The sequence below is a fragment of the Neovison vison genome, chromosome 7 (genome assembly GCF_020171115.1).
Source record: "Neovison vison isolate M4711 chromosome 7, ASM_NN_V1, whole genome shotgun sequence".
NCBI lineage: Eukaryota > Metazoa > Chordata > Mammalia > Carnivora > Mustelidae > Neogale > Neogale vison.
The window spans coordinates 20,287,914-20,304,212 of record NC_058097.1 but is presented as its reverse complement, the minus strand read 5'-3'; the positions used below and the strand labels follow the sequence as shown (position 1 = coordinate 20,304,212).

The 16,299-nt window shown below is 40.5% G+C and overlaps 1 protein-coding gene across 1 annotated transcript in view; it reads right to left on the bottom strand.

The window, feature by feature from the left end:
- Positions 1-8,930: 8,930 nt before the first annotated feature.
- Positions 8,931-16,299, bottom strand: part of CDH11 (cadherin 11) — a 150,606-nt gene continuing 143,237 nt past the window's right edge. Inside the window, exons 12-13 of the mRNA XM_044256017.1 lie at positions 13,580-13,831; positions 8,931-11,821 (exon numbers count right to left, since the gene is read on the bottom strand). Coding sequence (XP_044111952.1) covers positions 11,325-11,821; positions 13,580-13,831 — 749 coding nt within the window. The 3' untranslated portion in view covers positions 8,931-11,324. The remainder of the gene's footprint in view (positions 11,822-13,579; positions 13,832-16,299) is intronic.

The window sequence follows — 16,299 nt, the reverse complement described above, 5'->3', positions numbered from 1 at the left end:
AATAGAGTATACAAATAAGTGATGATTCATCCATTTAATGTAATACTGTGTAGAAATTTAAGTATTTTTTTTGAAAACCCTTTTGTTGATATTGAATACTCCTTCTGTGTTAAACACAGGAAGCATAAAACTGTATAAACCATATGAATCCAATATTTTTCCCCCTAGTATTTTTATATCCTAGGGAAGAGGGTTAAGTTAATTTTTTTTTTTTAAATCAGACTTAAAGTTTAAACCTACAAAGAGTAGTTGATAAGCTGGAATATTTCTATGAGATGAATAAGATCAAGGCTTATGTTCCTTTTCTCTTCTTTCCTTCCTAGAGCAGCTAATCACTTTTCTGCATTTGTGGGAAAAATCACTGCAGGCATTTGGAAACCTATCACACTTCAACACACCGGGACAAAATTATTGGTAGGAGGACCATAAAATTGATTATCCATAGTGGGTCACTTTGGAAAATGAAAGGGGGCACTGTTCAAAACTACTGTACAACTACAAACACCAGGACTGTCTTGGGAAGAACCAGGACACGGGCTCACCATGGTTGGTAATAATACCTCACATGAGTGCCCTGGTTCTACTTGTTTCTAATAAGCAAACAAAGAAACACAGAATGGTTAGGAGATATTTGGGTCTTTAGGACTTCAGTCATCTTGCTGGAAATTAAGAAAAAAAAATTCCCACATAATCAGTGGTAGCTGAAGTATACTGTCTATTTGGAGTTTGATCCATAATGTAGAACAATTGAAAGAGAATCACTCTGAATATTAAACGGCTCCAATTTCTAGAACAGAATAGGCTGCCAATAAATTGTCCATTTGCTCTCTGAGAGGGAGAATCATGTGCGTGTTACACACAATTACAGGTAAGAGCAGATGTTAAATATTTAGCAGAATGACTAACAACTACTGTAGCTTCCTTTCCCCCAACTCGTCTGGGTCTAATAATCCATCATAGTTAAAACAAAAACCCACCTCATTAACTAGAAACTCACTTCACGGCAAAGCTTTCCAAGTCCTTGTGGGTCATTAGAATGGGATTTTGACACTTTCTTTCATTTAGACATTGGTGCCCTGAGCAAAACCAGCCTGAAGATCCCTTTATACAACTCACATAGGGCTATAGTCCCTTCATTTAGTGTCTCTTTTTTGGCACTGGGGATACATAGCTTTTCGTGCTGTGGCTTTTCAGATGCTAGAAGATCTAGAGGGCAACCCTCATATGGGGTTAACAGGGTTAACAATTGCCGATCAACTACTACCCAGCAGTATCTGAAGTCCCTGTGTTAAAGGAGTGATGTGATTATACCCTTTCTGATTCTCATTTGATTGGCGTCATTGCTATTAATAAATAGGACTGAAAGAAGGAACTGAATGAAAAAGCTCACCCAAAACTTCAAATTAAAAGCCTAGTGTTGATAATGCTTATCATTATTTATTGGCTCATTCAACAATTATTTAACATATCAATAAGTATATGCCAGGCACTGTTCTGGATTCCGGGTGTACAGAGCTGGACAGCACAAAGCCACTGCCTTCAATTGGACTTTGATGACAGTTGGGCAGTGGGCACAAACAATAAACACATACACAAGCATTCATTATGTTGAGTTGTTGTAAGTGTAACGAAAGGGAAAAAATGAGATAAACAGCCAGAAAGGGTCTCAGTAACAAAGACTCATCATTTTATATAAGCAGATCACTGAAAAGCTTTCCAAGGAAGTGACATTACATGGAGCAATGGTGGGTGTATAAGAAAGATCATTCTTGTATCTGGGCATTTCTTCCCTTCAGTAAGAAATGACTTGATAGCTGGTATCACTTTGGAGTTGTTTTCCTAGGACTGAGAGTTAGGTCACAAGTCCGAGAAGTTCATTTTCTTTCCAGATCCTCTTCTAGGTGCTCTGATTCTAAAAGCAAGTTAACTTAACTTCCAGAACGTCAGTGCTCTCATTCATAAAATGGGTTGACCAGACACCATCTTCGTTGTCCAGACTCCCAGGCTACCAGTGAATTCAACATTGCCCTTCACCACCCACCCTCTGCTCATTCAGCATACCTGACTTACAGATGTGCCATTTATGTAATCTATCTATATCTCAAGTAGCTTTTTTTTTTTTAAACTAAATGGATGTACTTTTAAATATTTCTGTAGACAGTTTTAATATGGGGGACAGGAAGATTACCCCATCAACAAGCAACCTATAGACAGCAGCCGAATGTCTTACTCAATGCTGACACTATGTTGACCTGGAGACAGTGTCAGATTCCACACATTAAGGCCTCAGATCAGTGAGCCTGTCCCCATTCCATGCTGTCAACTCCAGATGTCAGCCACAAACCCAGATTGTCACCTCTGTTTCTGACTGACGGGCTCTAGATCAGAAGTTCCAGCAACCCTCCTCCCTGGCTCTATGATCATGCTAGAGCAGCTCACAGAATGCAGAAAACATATTTTACTTACTAGATTACTGGTTTATTATAAAAGGATATAACTCAGGAACAGCCAGATATAAGAGATGCATAAGGCAAAGTCTGGGGAAAAGGCTCAGGAATTCCATGTTCTCCCTGAATGGCCACTCGGCCCAAATGTGTTCACCAAACTGGAAGGTCCCTGAATCCTGTCCTTTTGTTTTTTATGGAGATTTCATTATAAAGGCATGATTATGCCATCGACTATTGGTGATTGATTCCATTTCCAGCCCTTCTCCCCTCCTTAGAGGTCTGGGTAGGGGTCCTTGAAGTTCCAAACCTCTAATCCATCCTGAATCTTGACAATTCATCCTTAAGTGGGGTCCAAAAGTCATCTCATTAACTAAACAAGCCACCTTGGTTGTTTTCATCAATTAAGAAATCCAAAGGGTTTTAGGAGTGCTGCCAGAAAGGGTAAGAAGATTAAACATAATATTTCTCATTATAAATTGCAGTATCACAATTTTAAAAGGAAACATTGTGTTATTGCTATGAGTAGAAAACTCTCCATAGTACAGAAGGTAACTGCTCAATAAATACATGGAAAGAAAACCATTTTATTAAATTCTAGCTACAGATTTGCTGCTGAAAACTTTAATCTTGAGATTTTATCTCCCTTTCCAAAAAGGAAATACACAACTTCAAACTAGCCCTTGCTCCATTAGATTGAGCAATAAAAATTTAACCAACACCCCTAAGAAGTCAACAATTATTTATTGAATATTCACAACATAGCAGGCTCTATTCTAGCCTCCAGGATACACAGTAAAAATGATAAAGTCTTTGCTCCCCATGAAGCTTACATTCTAGAGAGTAAATACATTTACTGAAAGTAAACAATGCATTGAGAAGATAAAAATATCAGAAAATAATATGTGCTCTTACGAAAGAAAAAATTATCCACGACACTTATTAAAGATGGTAAGGCACACTTTATTCAAGTAGGGCTACTACAGTGGGGTTTTCTAGTAGGGGAGAGAGCAGGGACTCAAATCCAGTTTAGGCAGGGGCAAGCGGGGATTTACATCACAGAAGCAGATGGGGAATCAGTGGATAGAAAATTACTAAGAGGAAACATCTAAGTAAGGAGGGATTTTTTTTAAAGATTTTATTTATTTATTTGACAGACAGAGATCACAAGTAGGCAGAGAGGCAGGCAGAGAGAGGGGGAAGCAGGCTCCCTGCTGAGCAGAGAGCCCAATGTGGGGCTCCATCCCAGGACCCTGGGATCATGACCTGAGCCGAAGGCAGCGGCTTAACCCACTGAGCCACCCGGGCACCCCAGTAAGGTGGATTCTTGGTAGACCTCCTCAACAGGATTCTTGCTGAAGTTAGACTAGGGAGATTAAGAATGAGAGTAGTCAGATATTAAGGGTAGGGAATTTTTACTACAATGACTTAGCAGGATTCTGTTTTTGAAGCAGATTGTACAAAGACAGAAGAATGGCCAAGTTCAGGTCTATAGGGACAGAGGACTCAGAGGAGCCTGATTAAAGTTTTGTCAAAGTAGACAGGCCTCGTCATTCTGTGGAGGAAGACAGACGAGGATGACAGAATGAGCCACTTTAGGGGGAAGTGGATTCCAGACAGAAGGAGAATTATGCGCAGATTATCTGGTTAATAGATTAAAAGGGAGCACCTCTCTCCCTTTAAAATGTATTGCCATTCAATGTCGCTTTAAAACCATTTCTTCTAACCATCAGAAATGCACATTCCACCCCAGAAGTGGACTGCTGGGATCAAGAGTCCTCATGACCTGGGTCTAGGAGTCATTATTTCCCTGCTGGTGCAGAGAACCCCTGGGGCCATAATCCCTGCGCACCAAGATGCAGTCCCCGTTTTAACGCCTACTCTGGGCCAACAGATCCATTCTTCCGAAGAGAATCCAGAGTCCTTTAAATTTGCTTCTGGATCTGAGGTTAACTCTGGAAGCATTTACAGATGCTGGAAAGAGCCAGTTGACAGTAGGAAAAAGTCCAAATACAGCAACAATAAAATCATTCATTTGTGCAGCAGTTTATACATTTCGGTCATCCTTTTCTGGAATTCTTGGAGCCATGCCAGACAGAGATTACGTATCCCTATCGTATCAAGAAAATGAGACCCACAGAAACTGAGCACATTTTTTCAGGGCTAGCAGGTCAATTATATCACCTGACAGCACTTCTGTCCATTCAGTATGTGGGACCGATGGATCTGAGTTGTGTGCCGGGTGATTTTCCTGGGAGGAATGTTAAGTCACATAAAATCTAACTCCAAATCATTATAATGATACTATCAAAACATGACCGTGCGGAGCAAGGAGGGATACCAAGGCAAATTCTCTTATCTATTTCTAGAAGTTTAGAATTCTATAAAACCTAGACTATGAAAGGAAGAATTTATTTCCCTTTATCCAGCCTTCACTCTATTTCTGCCCCTAATATTACTTAGTGCCTTTTCTGTGCTGAAAATCCAAAATGTAGGAGAGAAAAGTGGGTGCCCCACAGGAGGGCTAATCTAATTTGCTACGTCAGCATTCTCAAACTGACCATCTCATTACTAATTCATAACAGAAAGTTATTTGAAAATTGTACTTCCAAGCACTATTATTTTTTCCATATGCCAGTTAGTGTTTGGGAAAAAAAAAGTCTCAAAAAAGGAGAAATTTACTATAGCATCAAATAATTTCCAATTTTCTGAGTGTTAAATGAAGTAAAAATTGTGGTTAAATTAAACTCATCAGAGTTGTTTTGAAAGAAAACTATTCTAATGAAATAATATGTCTTTGAATCTAAATATTTTCAGTTATGTCTATAAAAAAGGAGCACCGTTGTTTTAACAAATGAGCAAAAATATATCAAATATGAAATTCCTTATATTAGAAATGTCAGTTTTTGCAACTCTTGGTAAGCTCATCCAAATTTCAAATACCATATGATACATAATTTCTATCCAATTAAATACAATACATAATCATGTGAATTTACTTATTGTCTTCTTATAAAATATTTAAAAACTATTTTACTTGTTGCTTTGCCAGTTTTATGCTACATATGGCAATCAAACAGAAGTGAATTCATTGATCTGATAATTAGTCATTAAAAAAATTTGTTTGGTGGTAGAAAACTTGCTCGTTCTCTGCCTCAACTGAACTACCATGTGCTAAGTTATGTTCTATTATTGGCTCAGGAGAGAGACAAGAGAGTAAATTGATTTTTAAGAGGAAGTGGGAAGTAGGGTCTTGTAAATTCTTCCCTTACTTCATCCTGAAATCTGGAACAGGGAAAAGATATGTGGACACTAAAATTAAAATCACTTCCTTCTATTATTTTTCCCCTGTTCTAGGAACTGGTAGTGGCTCTAGAAACAGGAGTTCATTGATCCTTTGCCACATCTTGGCAATGTGGAAATTATTTGCATTGGAAAATGAAGTTCAGAGAGGTCAAGATGCCTGTCTCAAGTCACACAACTAGTCAGTGTGGAGCCATTTTATGCACAGACCTATGTTGAATGCCACTCCCAACAACAGGTATGTTGCTTTCGCTGTTGAGCTAAAGATTCGAGCTCTGAGCAGTGTGAGGGGAGCATTGCATTGCCTCTATGAGCCTGTGACAGTTAACCAAGTAGTGTTAATTAGTTAGTTGATTAAAGTGACAAAGAACTATAAAATCATGTTTAAAATGTATGGACACCTGAAATAAAGAGAGAAGTCCCTTTGGAGATGGTAGCCTGTGATCATTAAAAAACTGATTAGTTGAGTTAGCCTGCAAGATTAAAAATTCAATTCTCAGTCCTAGGCCATTGGGACCTGATGGAGACTCCTGACATTGATTTAAAACAAAAACAAAACCAAAAAAACACGCAATTTTAATTCCATAGGATAAAATATCAAATTTCTGTGTGGAGCATAATAGAAAGGGCTATAAAATGCCCAATCATTTTTTTAACACACACACACACACACACACACACACATATATATATTATTTATTTATTTGATTTTCAACATTCGCATTGTAGAGACATGCAGAACCCAGCTGAAACAATGTGTGGTCTTGTCCCATCTATTGGTTTGGATCCAGAAGGCGGGTTAGGCAATGAGAGGTCTGACTAGATCCTGTTGTTTAGCTCTGTAGCCAACGGCTGTTCAAAGTAAGAAGCCAAACCCATGGGGGGAGGAAGTGTGCATCCCATCTTTACTGCCACTGTCTTAGCCCCATCATTGATGATGAAGAATAATGTCGTTGTTGGCTCTTTAACCTAAGTTTAAAGGCTAAACCGCTGGACTGAGGTGGAGGACATGGGACCCATTCCCATCCAGTTTGACAACCACTTCCTGTGATGCTTGGGAGAGACACTTAGCCTCTCATTCACCATCTCTGCCAATACAGCCCATACTTCGCCTTCTCACAGGAATGAGATCGGTTTTTCACGTCTAGTATGTGCTCTCCCACACAGCAAGAGCTCAAAAAAAGCCTCACTAATTGAAGAAAAGAATTAACGAATTAATTAATGTGCCCTTCTTATTTTTCAAAGCATTTGACATACATGCATAAGGCTTATGCTTACTAATTACCCATATTATTAAAACTAAAGTGAGCATTACTTGCCCGCCCCAGAGGGACCAACTTACTTCAACATCGAAATACACCTTTCAGTGGGCAGAGAATAGTGAACCCCAGTTAGAAACATGGTCACTCCAGAGACTTTCAGGTCCCTCTGATGACTTCTACTCTACATGCCCAACCCACCTGTGTAGGGAGCTAGCAGCAAATCCTGATTTCTGATGACGTACTTGACAGTCCTATCTGTTACACGAGCACCTCCAGTTTAAAGTCCAGCCCAAACTTAATTCAACTTTTTTCCCACAAACCCACTTCTCCTCTTGGATTCATTACCACAGACACCAAGATCACCATTCACTCCATTTCTCAGATAAAGAAACTTAAAATCATACAGGCATTCTCCAACCAACCCTCACATCTGGATAATCTGCCTTATTGATGTGCCGTCATCCATTCAGGAAATATTGCTTGCATACCTATGGTGTTTCAGGCACCATGCAAAGAACTTGGCATGTGGTAAGAAAGCATGATCCCTGCCCCCTTGGAGCTTACACTCTGCGGTGACAGTTAGACCCACACACACAGGAAGAGGTGGTAACTAAGTTGAAAGATTTGCGGTTGATACAAAGGAAACCAACAAAGTGTGGCCTACTTTGCTTGGAAAGGGGGCCCGTTTAGGCTGTACGAGGAACTGATGGATAGCCAGTGTGGTTGGACCACAGTGCACTGGAAGGAAAATTGGAGGAGATAAAGTTGGACAGGTTTGCAGGTCCTGGTAACGTAAAGCAACTGAGTACGGGAATTGGAACTTATTGAAAGACTATGGGAAGCCAGTGAAGAGGTTTTGGTTATGGACTCATGGGATCTGACTTGTATGTTAATATCCTTCTGCCTTCTTTGTGGAGAAGAAGCTGGAAGTCAGAGAGAATGGCTATGGGTTTGTCTTAGTCCTTCCAGGTCAGAGGTGAGGATGGTCTAGACCAGGCTAATGACAGTGGAGAAGTACAGAAGCCTCACCTCCTTTCCATCCCCTATTTACTGAATTATTCTAGGCCCTCATTATATCTTAGCTTTCATAAAAACCCTCTTGGACTACCTGTAGGTATAGATGTTCCTAATCTGTCCCCCATACTGCCTACCACATAGATTTTCCCACTTCTGTGCTCAGAGATCCCAATTCACCTCCTACTTTCTACTTGCCACCATTATCCTACAGAGGCTCTCAAAAAGAGGTGAATTATACTCACAATTACCTGGGCACAACTGAAAATATTTTGGACCAGATCCCACCTGCTGTGCAGAGTGATATCATTGTGCACAGTGAATGTATATCATTAGTCAGTTTCTCCAAGCCAAGTAGATCATCTGTCTTTTATCCTCTCTACCATCCCCAGGACACTGGCCTATGAGATATAATTTGGCTAAATGTAAGATCTGTCCAAAACTGCTGCAACTGGCCTACCCTCCTCATCATCTTACCATCTCCCATTGTATCTCTTATGTATTTTGTTCTTGCAGCCTTCAGGGAGAGAAGGTGTCCTGTTGCACTGTCTGGGAAGGTGGGTGGGTGCAGAGATGCATAGGTGATTACAAGACAATAGGATAGATACTTTGGAGCAGGGTTGGGAAGACCAAAAGGTATCAAGGAAAGTAGCAAAATTCTTTGGGCATCCCAAAGTCACTAGTGGGGTCTACCAAGTAAGATATGGATGTTTGAATGAATGGATGGATGGATGATGAATGTAAACAAAAGCCACTGCTCAAGGACAAGAAGAACAGAGCAGTATTCCTTCTTTAGCTGAATCGATGTCATAAAGCAGTAATTACTCTATATTGAAATAAGGAAGAACCACTTAAATGAAGATTACTTTTAAGGCAATATGTTCCAAATGAAAGAGGACTCCACTAGTCAGGAAAGACATTTTATTTCCAAGCTTCTAAGAGGGTTCTACAAACAATAGAGGCTTAAAGTAAAAAAGAGAAGATAAAAAGGAAAAAAAAAGGAAAACAAGTTTTTTAACTGTTGAAAATTAGACAACCTTTTTTTTTTTTAACTTAAACATAAAAATGTAAAAACGTAGTTGTCAAATCTAATCTAAATACATTCCTAGACAAAAAGGATCATTCGTAGTGACGGGGTTACTTACAGCTGTACTCTTGTTTAAGTGCTATTCATATTCCTTCTGAATTATTTCTTTATTTTAAATTCAATTGGAGATCTGTGCAAATCTAGCAAAATATTCTTTGGGTTACAAAAACTATATAAAAAAATGAACAAAACCTGCAATTATGAAAGTATTGAGAATGTGCAATCCTTCATTGAAATGAAAGATTCCGAAGTGACATTGTCCACAGAATTTATTCCACTGAAGGGTTCAGACAATTTGATTTAAATGCAAAGGAAAATGAAAGTGAGCACTTCATAAAAACATTTCTCTTTTTATGCATTTTCACTGAGTCATAAAAAATAGGATGTAGCAGGATATTAGGAAATGCTTGAAACAAACTTTCACAATAAAGTTTAAAAAAAAAAGAGAGAGAGAGATAAATCTAAAAATTGTCTGCAATCCAGGAGAAAGCATGTGCCCTGTGTCTAGGGGAAAGAGGGAAAACACTTGTAGCATGACTTTGTGTGATCTTTCCCCGAGTATTGCTACATTTTGACCTTTGGCCCAGCTGAACAGGTGAAATGTCTTTCGTGGAAGTCCCGTTCCCAGGCAGCTAGATGGGACTTCCGGGGATAGTAGGCAAACTGGAACTGACCTTCAGAATCCACCATGGTCCCTGCCTTTGTTCTGAGCTGACTGCCCAAAGCATATTTTAAAATAAAGATTTGGATATGAATTGCTCTTTTTTTATCAAAATTTTAAATGCCACATTATTTTACGACAAGTTACATTCATAGGAGAAAAAAATAAGCAGTTTCAAGTGTCAGAGTCATTTTCATAGCCTGGCAAAATCAAAGTAGGGAAAAATAGAATAACATCAGATGTCTGACTGGATTTATATTTTTGACTCTTCACTCCCTCAACTACCAAATGCTCAGTGTGGGGCATAAAACCTGTATCTTGGAAGTTTCGAGTTCCGATCAGTTTGGTCCCTCATGGATTCATCTCTGATAGCCACTGAATTACTGATATGCAAGATAAACGCCTATTATATACCAAGTATTGCAAAATCAGAGACTGACCTAGATCTTTAGCATCCTTCTTTTTCAGAAGATGTATGCGGAGGAAAGCCAGGAAGCTAACAGAATGTACAAGAAAGCTTTACACGGTATTACAGAATCTCGTCTGAAAAAAAAAAAAAAAACATTTGCAAAACAGATTTGATTTTAAATAAACCATAAAAGCAGCAGACTACAACAGCTCATAAATAGGGTTATGAAAAGATCACAATTATCTTAAATTAGAAATATAAATGAGTCATTAGAAATACTTAAATTTTTCAATGTTAAGAATGAAACCCAGAATTAAAAAAGAATCTGTTTTTATTTCAAAGGTTGCTTCTTATATTGAAGCTCATATTAAAGCAACAGTACAATGTTCATAAAATATAAGTGTGATGCCGTAACATTTCTTACATGTCAGAATACTGATATTTGTATGTATACTAAAATAAGAACTTTAAAATTGTACAAATAGATACATTAAAAATGGCATAGAAATAGGGAGCCTCTCACTGAAACAAGACAGTTATATCTGGCACGTATTAGTTTAAGATGAAAGTAGAAGCAAAAAGATTTACAAGAATCAGCAGTAACAAGATTGATGCTCAAGAGACATAATTGTACATTGTATTGTACATACATTTTATGGGTTTAAGCTGGCTGAATATTATATATTTCAAGTTTAAAAATGCACTACATATAGAGTGTCCATAGTTTAAGGCGAAATTACAGCTCAGAACTGTTGTCCTTTCTAATTTTGTGGAAGCTTCTTTGACAAGTAAAAAAAAAAAAGAAGAAAGAAAGAAAGACTTAGATGTTCATAACACATAAACAATTTCCCTTCATTGTAAGTTCACGTTAAACTTCTCCTTCACTTAAATATTTTGTATGCCAAGTGGTTTTCTTTAGAGAAGTTGATAAACAACTTCAATATTTGCCTTTTTGCGAGAAAAGGTACTTCACAGTATTTACCACTTTGATGTCCTTGCAGTATTATTAAACGTATCCTCTCTGTAAAACTTTGCTTGTTTTAAATGAGCCTTTCCTTGATTTAAAAAAATACCTGTTTACATATCTTCTAGATTCTTCAGAACGCCAGACACAGTTCTTAAGGCCAAATTTGTATCGTTATTGTTAAGAGTCGTCATCAAAAGTGTCTTTGGAACCGTACAAGTCTGCTAGTTTCTTAAAACGAGGTCCCCAGTTCTGTAGGTAGTCATAGTCCAAGTCTGAATCTGTGGTGGCAGATTCTAAGGAGCTCAGGGACCCAGCCACCGAGCCCCTGCCTTCGTAACCATAGATTTGGATGGAATCGTAAGGAGGGGCAGTTGGGTCGTTATCTGCCTCCTGGATTCTTGTGTTGATGAAGTCATCGACGTCCACACTGTTGGGTGCTGGCCGGAGCCCAGGTCTAGGCATGTACTGATACTCGGGTTTTATGTCTTTGCGAGGGATAAATCCATTGATCCCGTCTGGATTCTGGAGGGTGGCGATGTCAAAGGCTTCCGTGTCTTCTTCCCCACCTCCTTCATCATCGTAGGTAATGATGTTCTCACGGACATCTTCTTCCTCAAAGACAATGAGTGGCTCTTTCTTTTGCCTTCTCAGGGTCACAAACAACACTACGATGACTACAAGGAAAGCACAAGAACGTGAGCACAGGTTAAGCACAGTATTCCTTGATTTCCCCCCACTGTTGCCGAGGAGGACTCTGCTTACCGAAGGCATGATATGCACATGCTCAGAACAGGTACCAGTCTGAAAGTCTACGAAACGAAGAGTGTTACCTGGAATCCCCAAAGAGGTGTAAAACCACCCCGCACCTGGCTCTTCCTCTGCAAAATGCTGCCAGGAAAATACAGTATCCAAACAAGCCGGCAAGTTGGAACTATTTTGAGCTTTTTACAAATGAATCTGACATTATTTGGAAGCCATCCTTCTAAGAATTAGGAAGATTCTAAATAGACTGGTTTGCAGCCTCTTAAAAATGGCTTATGTTGGTTTCTTTTTCCAAGGGAAGACAGCTGTTTCTCCAAACTTACGAATTAGGGTGTTCCGAGACCTCAGGTCCTACCTTTCCATGGGAAGGGATGCTCCCCGCTGCCCAGAGGGCTGGGGGTTTGGAGGAGAGGGGAGGAGTGGTGATCCTACTCTACCTTAATAAGAAATCTTATCATAACTGTGGTTGGGTTCTCTTCAAACCACTGTAGTGAAGGAGGGAAGTTTATAATGACCCCCAGGAGACAAATCTCCTCTATTTATTTAAACACAGGAAGGTAGGATCCGCTGAACCCCGAGGAAGCAGCTCTATCTCCCCCTTGAGAGAGGCAATTCTAGGACACTCAGGCAACCTAGGATGAGTGGGCAGAACCACACTTAAAGGAAAGCTGAGACACTGCTTAATTCTTCATCCTCCATCTCCCCACAAGAGGCTTCTACAATATTCCATGAGAACCCTCTCCCACACCTTACTTTGTCTAGACTAAAGAAAACGTTTGTGCCTGAACCTGGCAAGGGGTCTGAGAGCCCCCTCTGGGTCCACCATCACTGGGAGATGCAAGAATGAGAGCTCCCTTTCTCCCCCAGGGCTGGACACAGTGCCCCGGTACCCAGATAATTCTCAAGAACTCTTGGTTGACCTAAACTCACTGGCTCTTCCCTTTGCAGCTGGGCGCCCTCCCAACTCATTCAATGGAGAACCAAACATGATGGGACAAGCATGAATTTGATGTCAGAAATCCTTGGGTTTGAAAGCTGATTTTTCTCCTACGTGATCTCTTCCTGAAGCCCAGCAGTGGTAAGTGTTACCAGCATGAGCACACGCTGTTCTTACAGAGATGAGATGTAAGTGTAGGAAAAGCCTCCTAGGGGTCCCCATAAGCCAAGGCTCGCAACCAAGCATTGCCTTTGCTAATCAGAGGAGTCAATTCCAGCCAGGCCAGGCCAACCTTCGTCCAGTTCCTTGAGTCCTTCATGCCATGTCTTTGGCCTCATGATTATTCCCTCTGTTCCTAACTCTTCTCTTTCCTCTTCTAAGGCAAACTATTGCCCATACACCTGCCCTCTGTCTAATTTCCTCTTCTGCAAAACCTTGTCAGATGTCCCCTTGCATCACCCCCAGACGGCTACTGCTCCGCAGTCCCATGAGGTCGGCAATGTGCTCGTCATAAGCGTCCCCCGACTCTGCTCAGAATGCTCACCCCGTCTCCTCCCTGTTGCTCCCCTACCATAAAGTGCACCAAAGCAGGCCCCACCTTTGCCTTGTCCCCAGCTGTAGCCAAGGGATACGGCACATCCAGCATAACCAGCCCGCACTCCAGAAATACACGTTTCAAGGACGGGCATCGATTGCCAAACCCTTCCCGCAGGTGCCAGCGGAGCCCCCTTACCCAGGAGAATGACGATGCAGGCAAGGATGGCGATCAGCGCCCCCGTGCTCAGGCCGGCGTTCAGGATGTAGGCCTCGGCATTGCAGGAGAGCAACGCGCCATGCACGTCACAGCCGCACACCTTGATGGTGAGGGTGTTGGTGCTACTCATGGGCGGGATTCCACCGTCGCTGATCACGATGGGCAGGAGGTACAGATCCTGCTTCTGCCGACTGAAGCCTCCGCGCCGGGCATACACCCCTGCGGTGTTGTCTGTTGGGAGAGTAGAGACATTTGCTCTCAGAGCGGGGCCCCTGGCATCATGGCATGAATATCCGTGCATTCGGCTTGGGAGAGGAGGGGGTGCTCTTTCTGGTCACCAAGGTCAACAACAAGAATCTTTCATCTACGTATCTGTGGAAGCCACAGTCATCTGATATGGCAGAATAGTGTCTCCGTATTTTGGAACCGAGTTTACAAATTGGCTCTTTTTAATTTTGTAGATACAAAGGCCCCCCCTGGGAAGCTCACCACATTGTTTTCTGTTTGGGTGTCAGCCTTCATCAGATACCACAGTGAAGTGTGGGCTTGGACCACATACCCTATGTGAGTATGGCAGATAATTAAATATATAAGTGACAGTAAGAATAAAACAAACAGAAAAAATATTTTTCATGGTTGTGCTTTCCTACTTCATGAAAAACCTTTGGCCGGTTTCTGTGTGTGTGGTGTGTCTTTAAGAGATTTCCAATCCACACTCGAACCTTGCCCAAACTGTAAACCCACTTGCAAGCCCTAAAGGAAAATATTTATCTTTAAAGAGAAAATATTTTATAAAACCGGTAGCAGATTTATAGTTTCTTTGAAATTCAAGCACCATCCACCACCTGGTTCAACATGTCGTGCCTCCTGCCCAGAATAATTCCAAGTTCTCTTTGTGGTCCACACAACGCCACCCACCTCTACACAGTGAATCACTAGATTTTTCCTTCACCTGAAGACTTGACTTTGCCTTCAGGGTCACGTCCCATCTGTTCCCCATGTCCCAGTTCAGCCTGACAGGAGAACTTTCTTCTGCTTCCCAAGCATACCACACTTTGCACATGCCTTTCTAGCCACTGCCCTATGGCACCAGGAAGCTCTTCCTCGTGGCATGACAGGTAAACTCCTCGCGCCTCAAAATTGAACCCCAAAGCTATCACATCAGGGAGGCCTTTCTAGACCTCTCCCATCATCTCCTGTTGAAATACCCACTTTGACCTCACCTGGAGTGTGGACTTCGGAGGGTAGAGAATTCATCTCAATCTCTCTAGTGTTGGACACGCAATAGACATTCAATAAATGTTTTTTGAACAATGGCCTAACTGTATTCTGGGAAAGATTTAACCAAAATCCCAGATGTTGCTTTCCATATATTTCTCAATCTTTTGTCACGTAAGCCCCCCCAACTACTTCATCAGCATGTTTCCTGAAGATCTGTACCAACCAACGGTATTTCTTCCCAGGCTGTATGCTCTGGGGGAAAATTACGTAACAGGTGAAGTTTTGAGTATGTTCTATCAAATTACACACACACACACACACACACACACCCAGAGATCCTCAGTATGGTTTGCCTCTGTTTATCATTACCATCAGTCACTTACAGCAATTTGAATGTTATGACCAACATGATTGCCCAATAGCTATCAGGTTTTGAGTGGACTGACAGTACCCTGAATTAACTCTTGTCATAGGAAGAAATATCTTAGAATCTTTAAATTAAATTGATCTATTTTAGGTGAAGGGAATTGTAATGCATTTTCTGTCAGATAAAATATATTAAATATAAAAGGTAGATTCAGTCTGATTTAGGGATGAGCAGATACTCTGATTACTGCAGAAGGTAAGGTGTATGTATGCACTGGTTTTTGACAAGCTGTATAATGACAGATTCCCTGCCCTTCACTGCCAACACCTCAAAAAACCAAACCAAACCAAAACAAAACAAAACAAAAAAACCCAAAAAACAAAAAACAACCAAGGCTGAATGCCTAGCCCTCATTTCTACATTTTCTGAATATTGTATGATTGGCATATATTTTTCTTGTCACTGGAAAAAATTATGTGTACTATGGAAAGTCATGAAAACAGATAAATAAAATGGCCAAAGAGACTATTAACTGAAAATTCAGTTTCCTGACTGTTCTCTCCTATTCCAGCCTATACCATTGTTTTATGCTTATGGATTATAAAAAAATTACACATCTATAATAAATTATTTCAAAATATGTTATTTTTCTCATCTCACATATTTTTGAGTTCAGATAAGACTTTCATAAATTGTAAGTGACAATATCCTTCCCATTTTAATGATATAAGATGTCAGTAATGTCACTATGAATAAAAGTGAAAATTAAAAGTCAAAGAGGAAGAGCGAATTACTTAAATAGCTTGGTCAAATACACTTCTCTGATATGATCCCCAAAGGATCATTTATTTAGTTTATCTATTGGGTCACACCCTGTTACCCAGGGTGTCGGGTTGGAGGACATGTAAACTGACCATTTTGTTTCTGTAAACACGTAGAAGGCACAAATTCAGATCTATTCTTCAGTGTGCCATCCACGAAAAACTGGACCCGCAGATCACAGCATGCTGGCTTACACATGACAGTAACTGAAACATGGATCTGAGCAGGACACAAGCTGTGAATGCAGGATGTCTCATATTCCAAACAAGCGAGTCCCCTCAGACACATT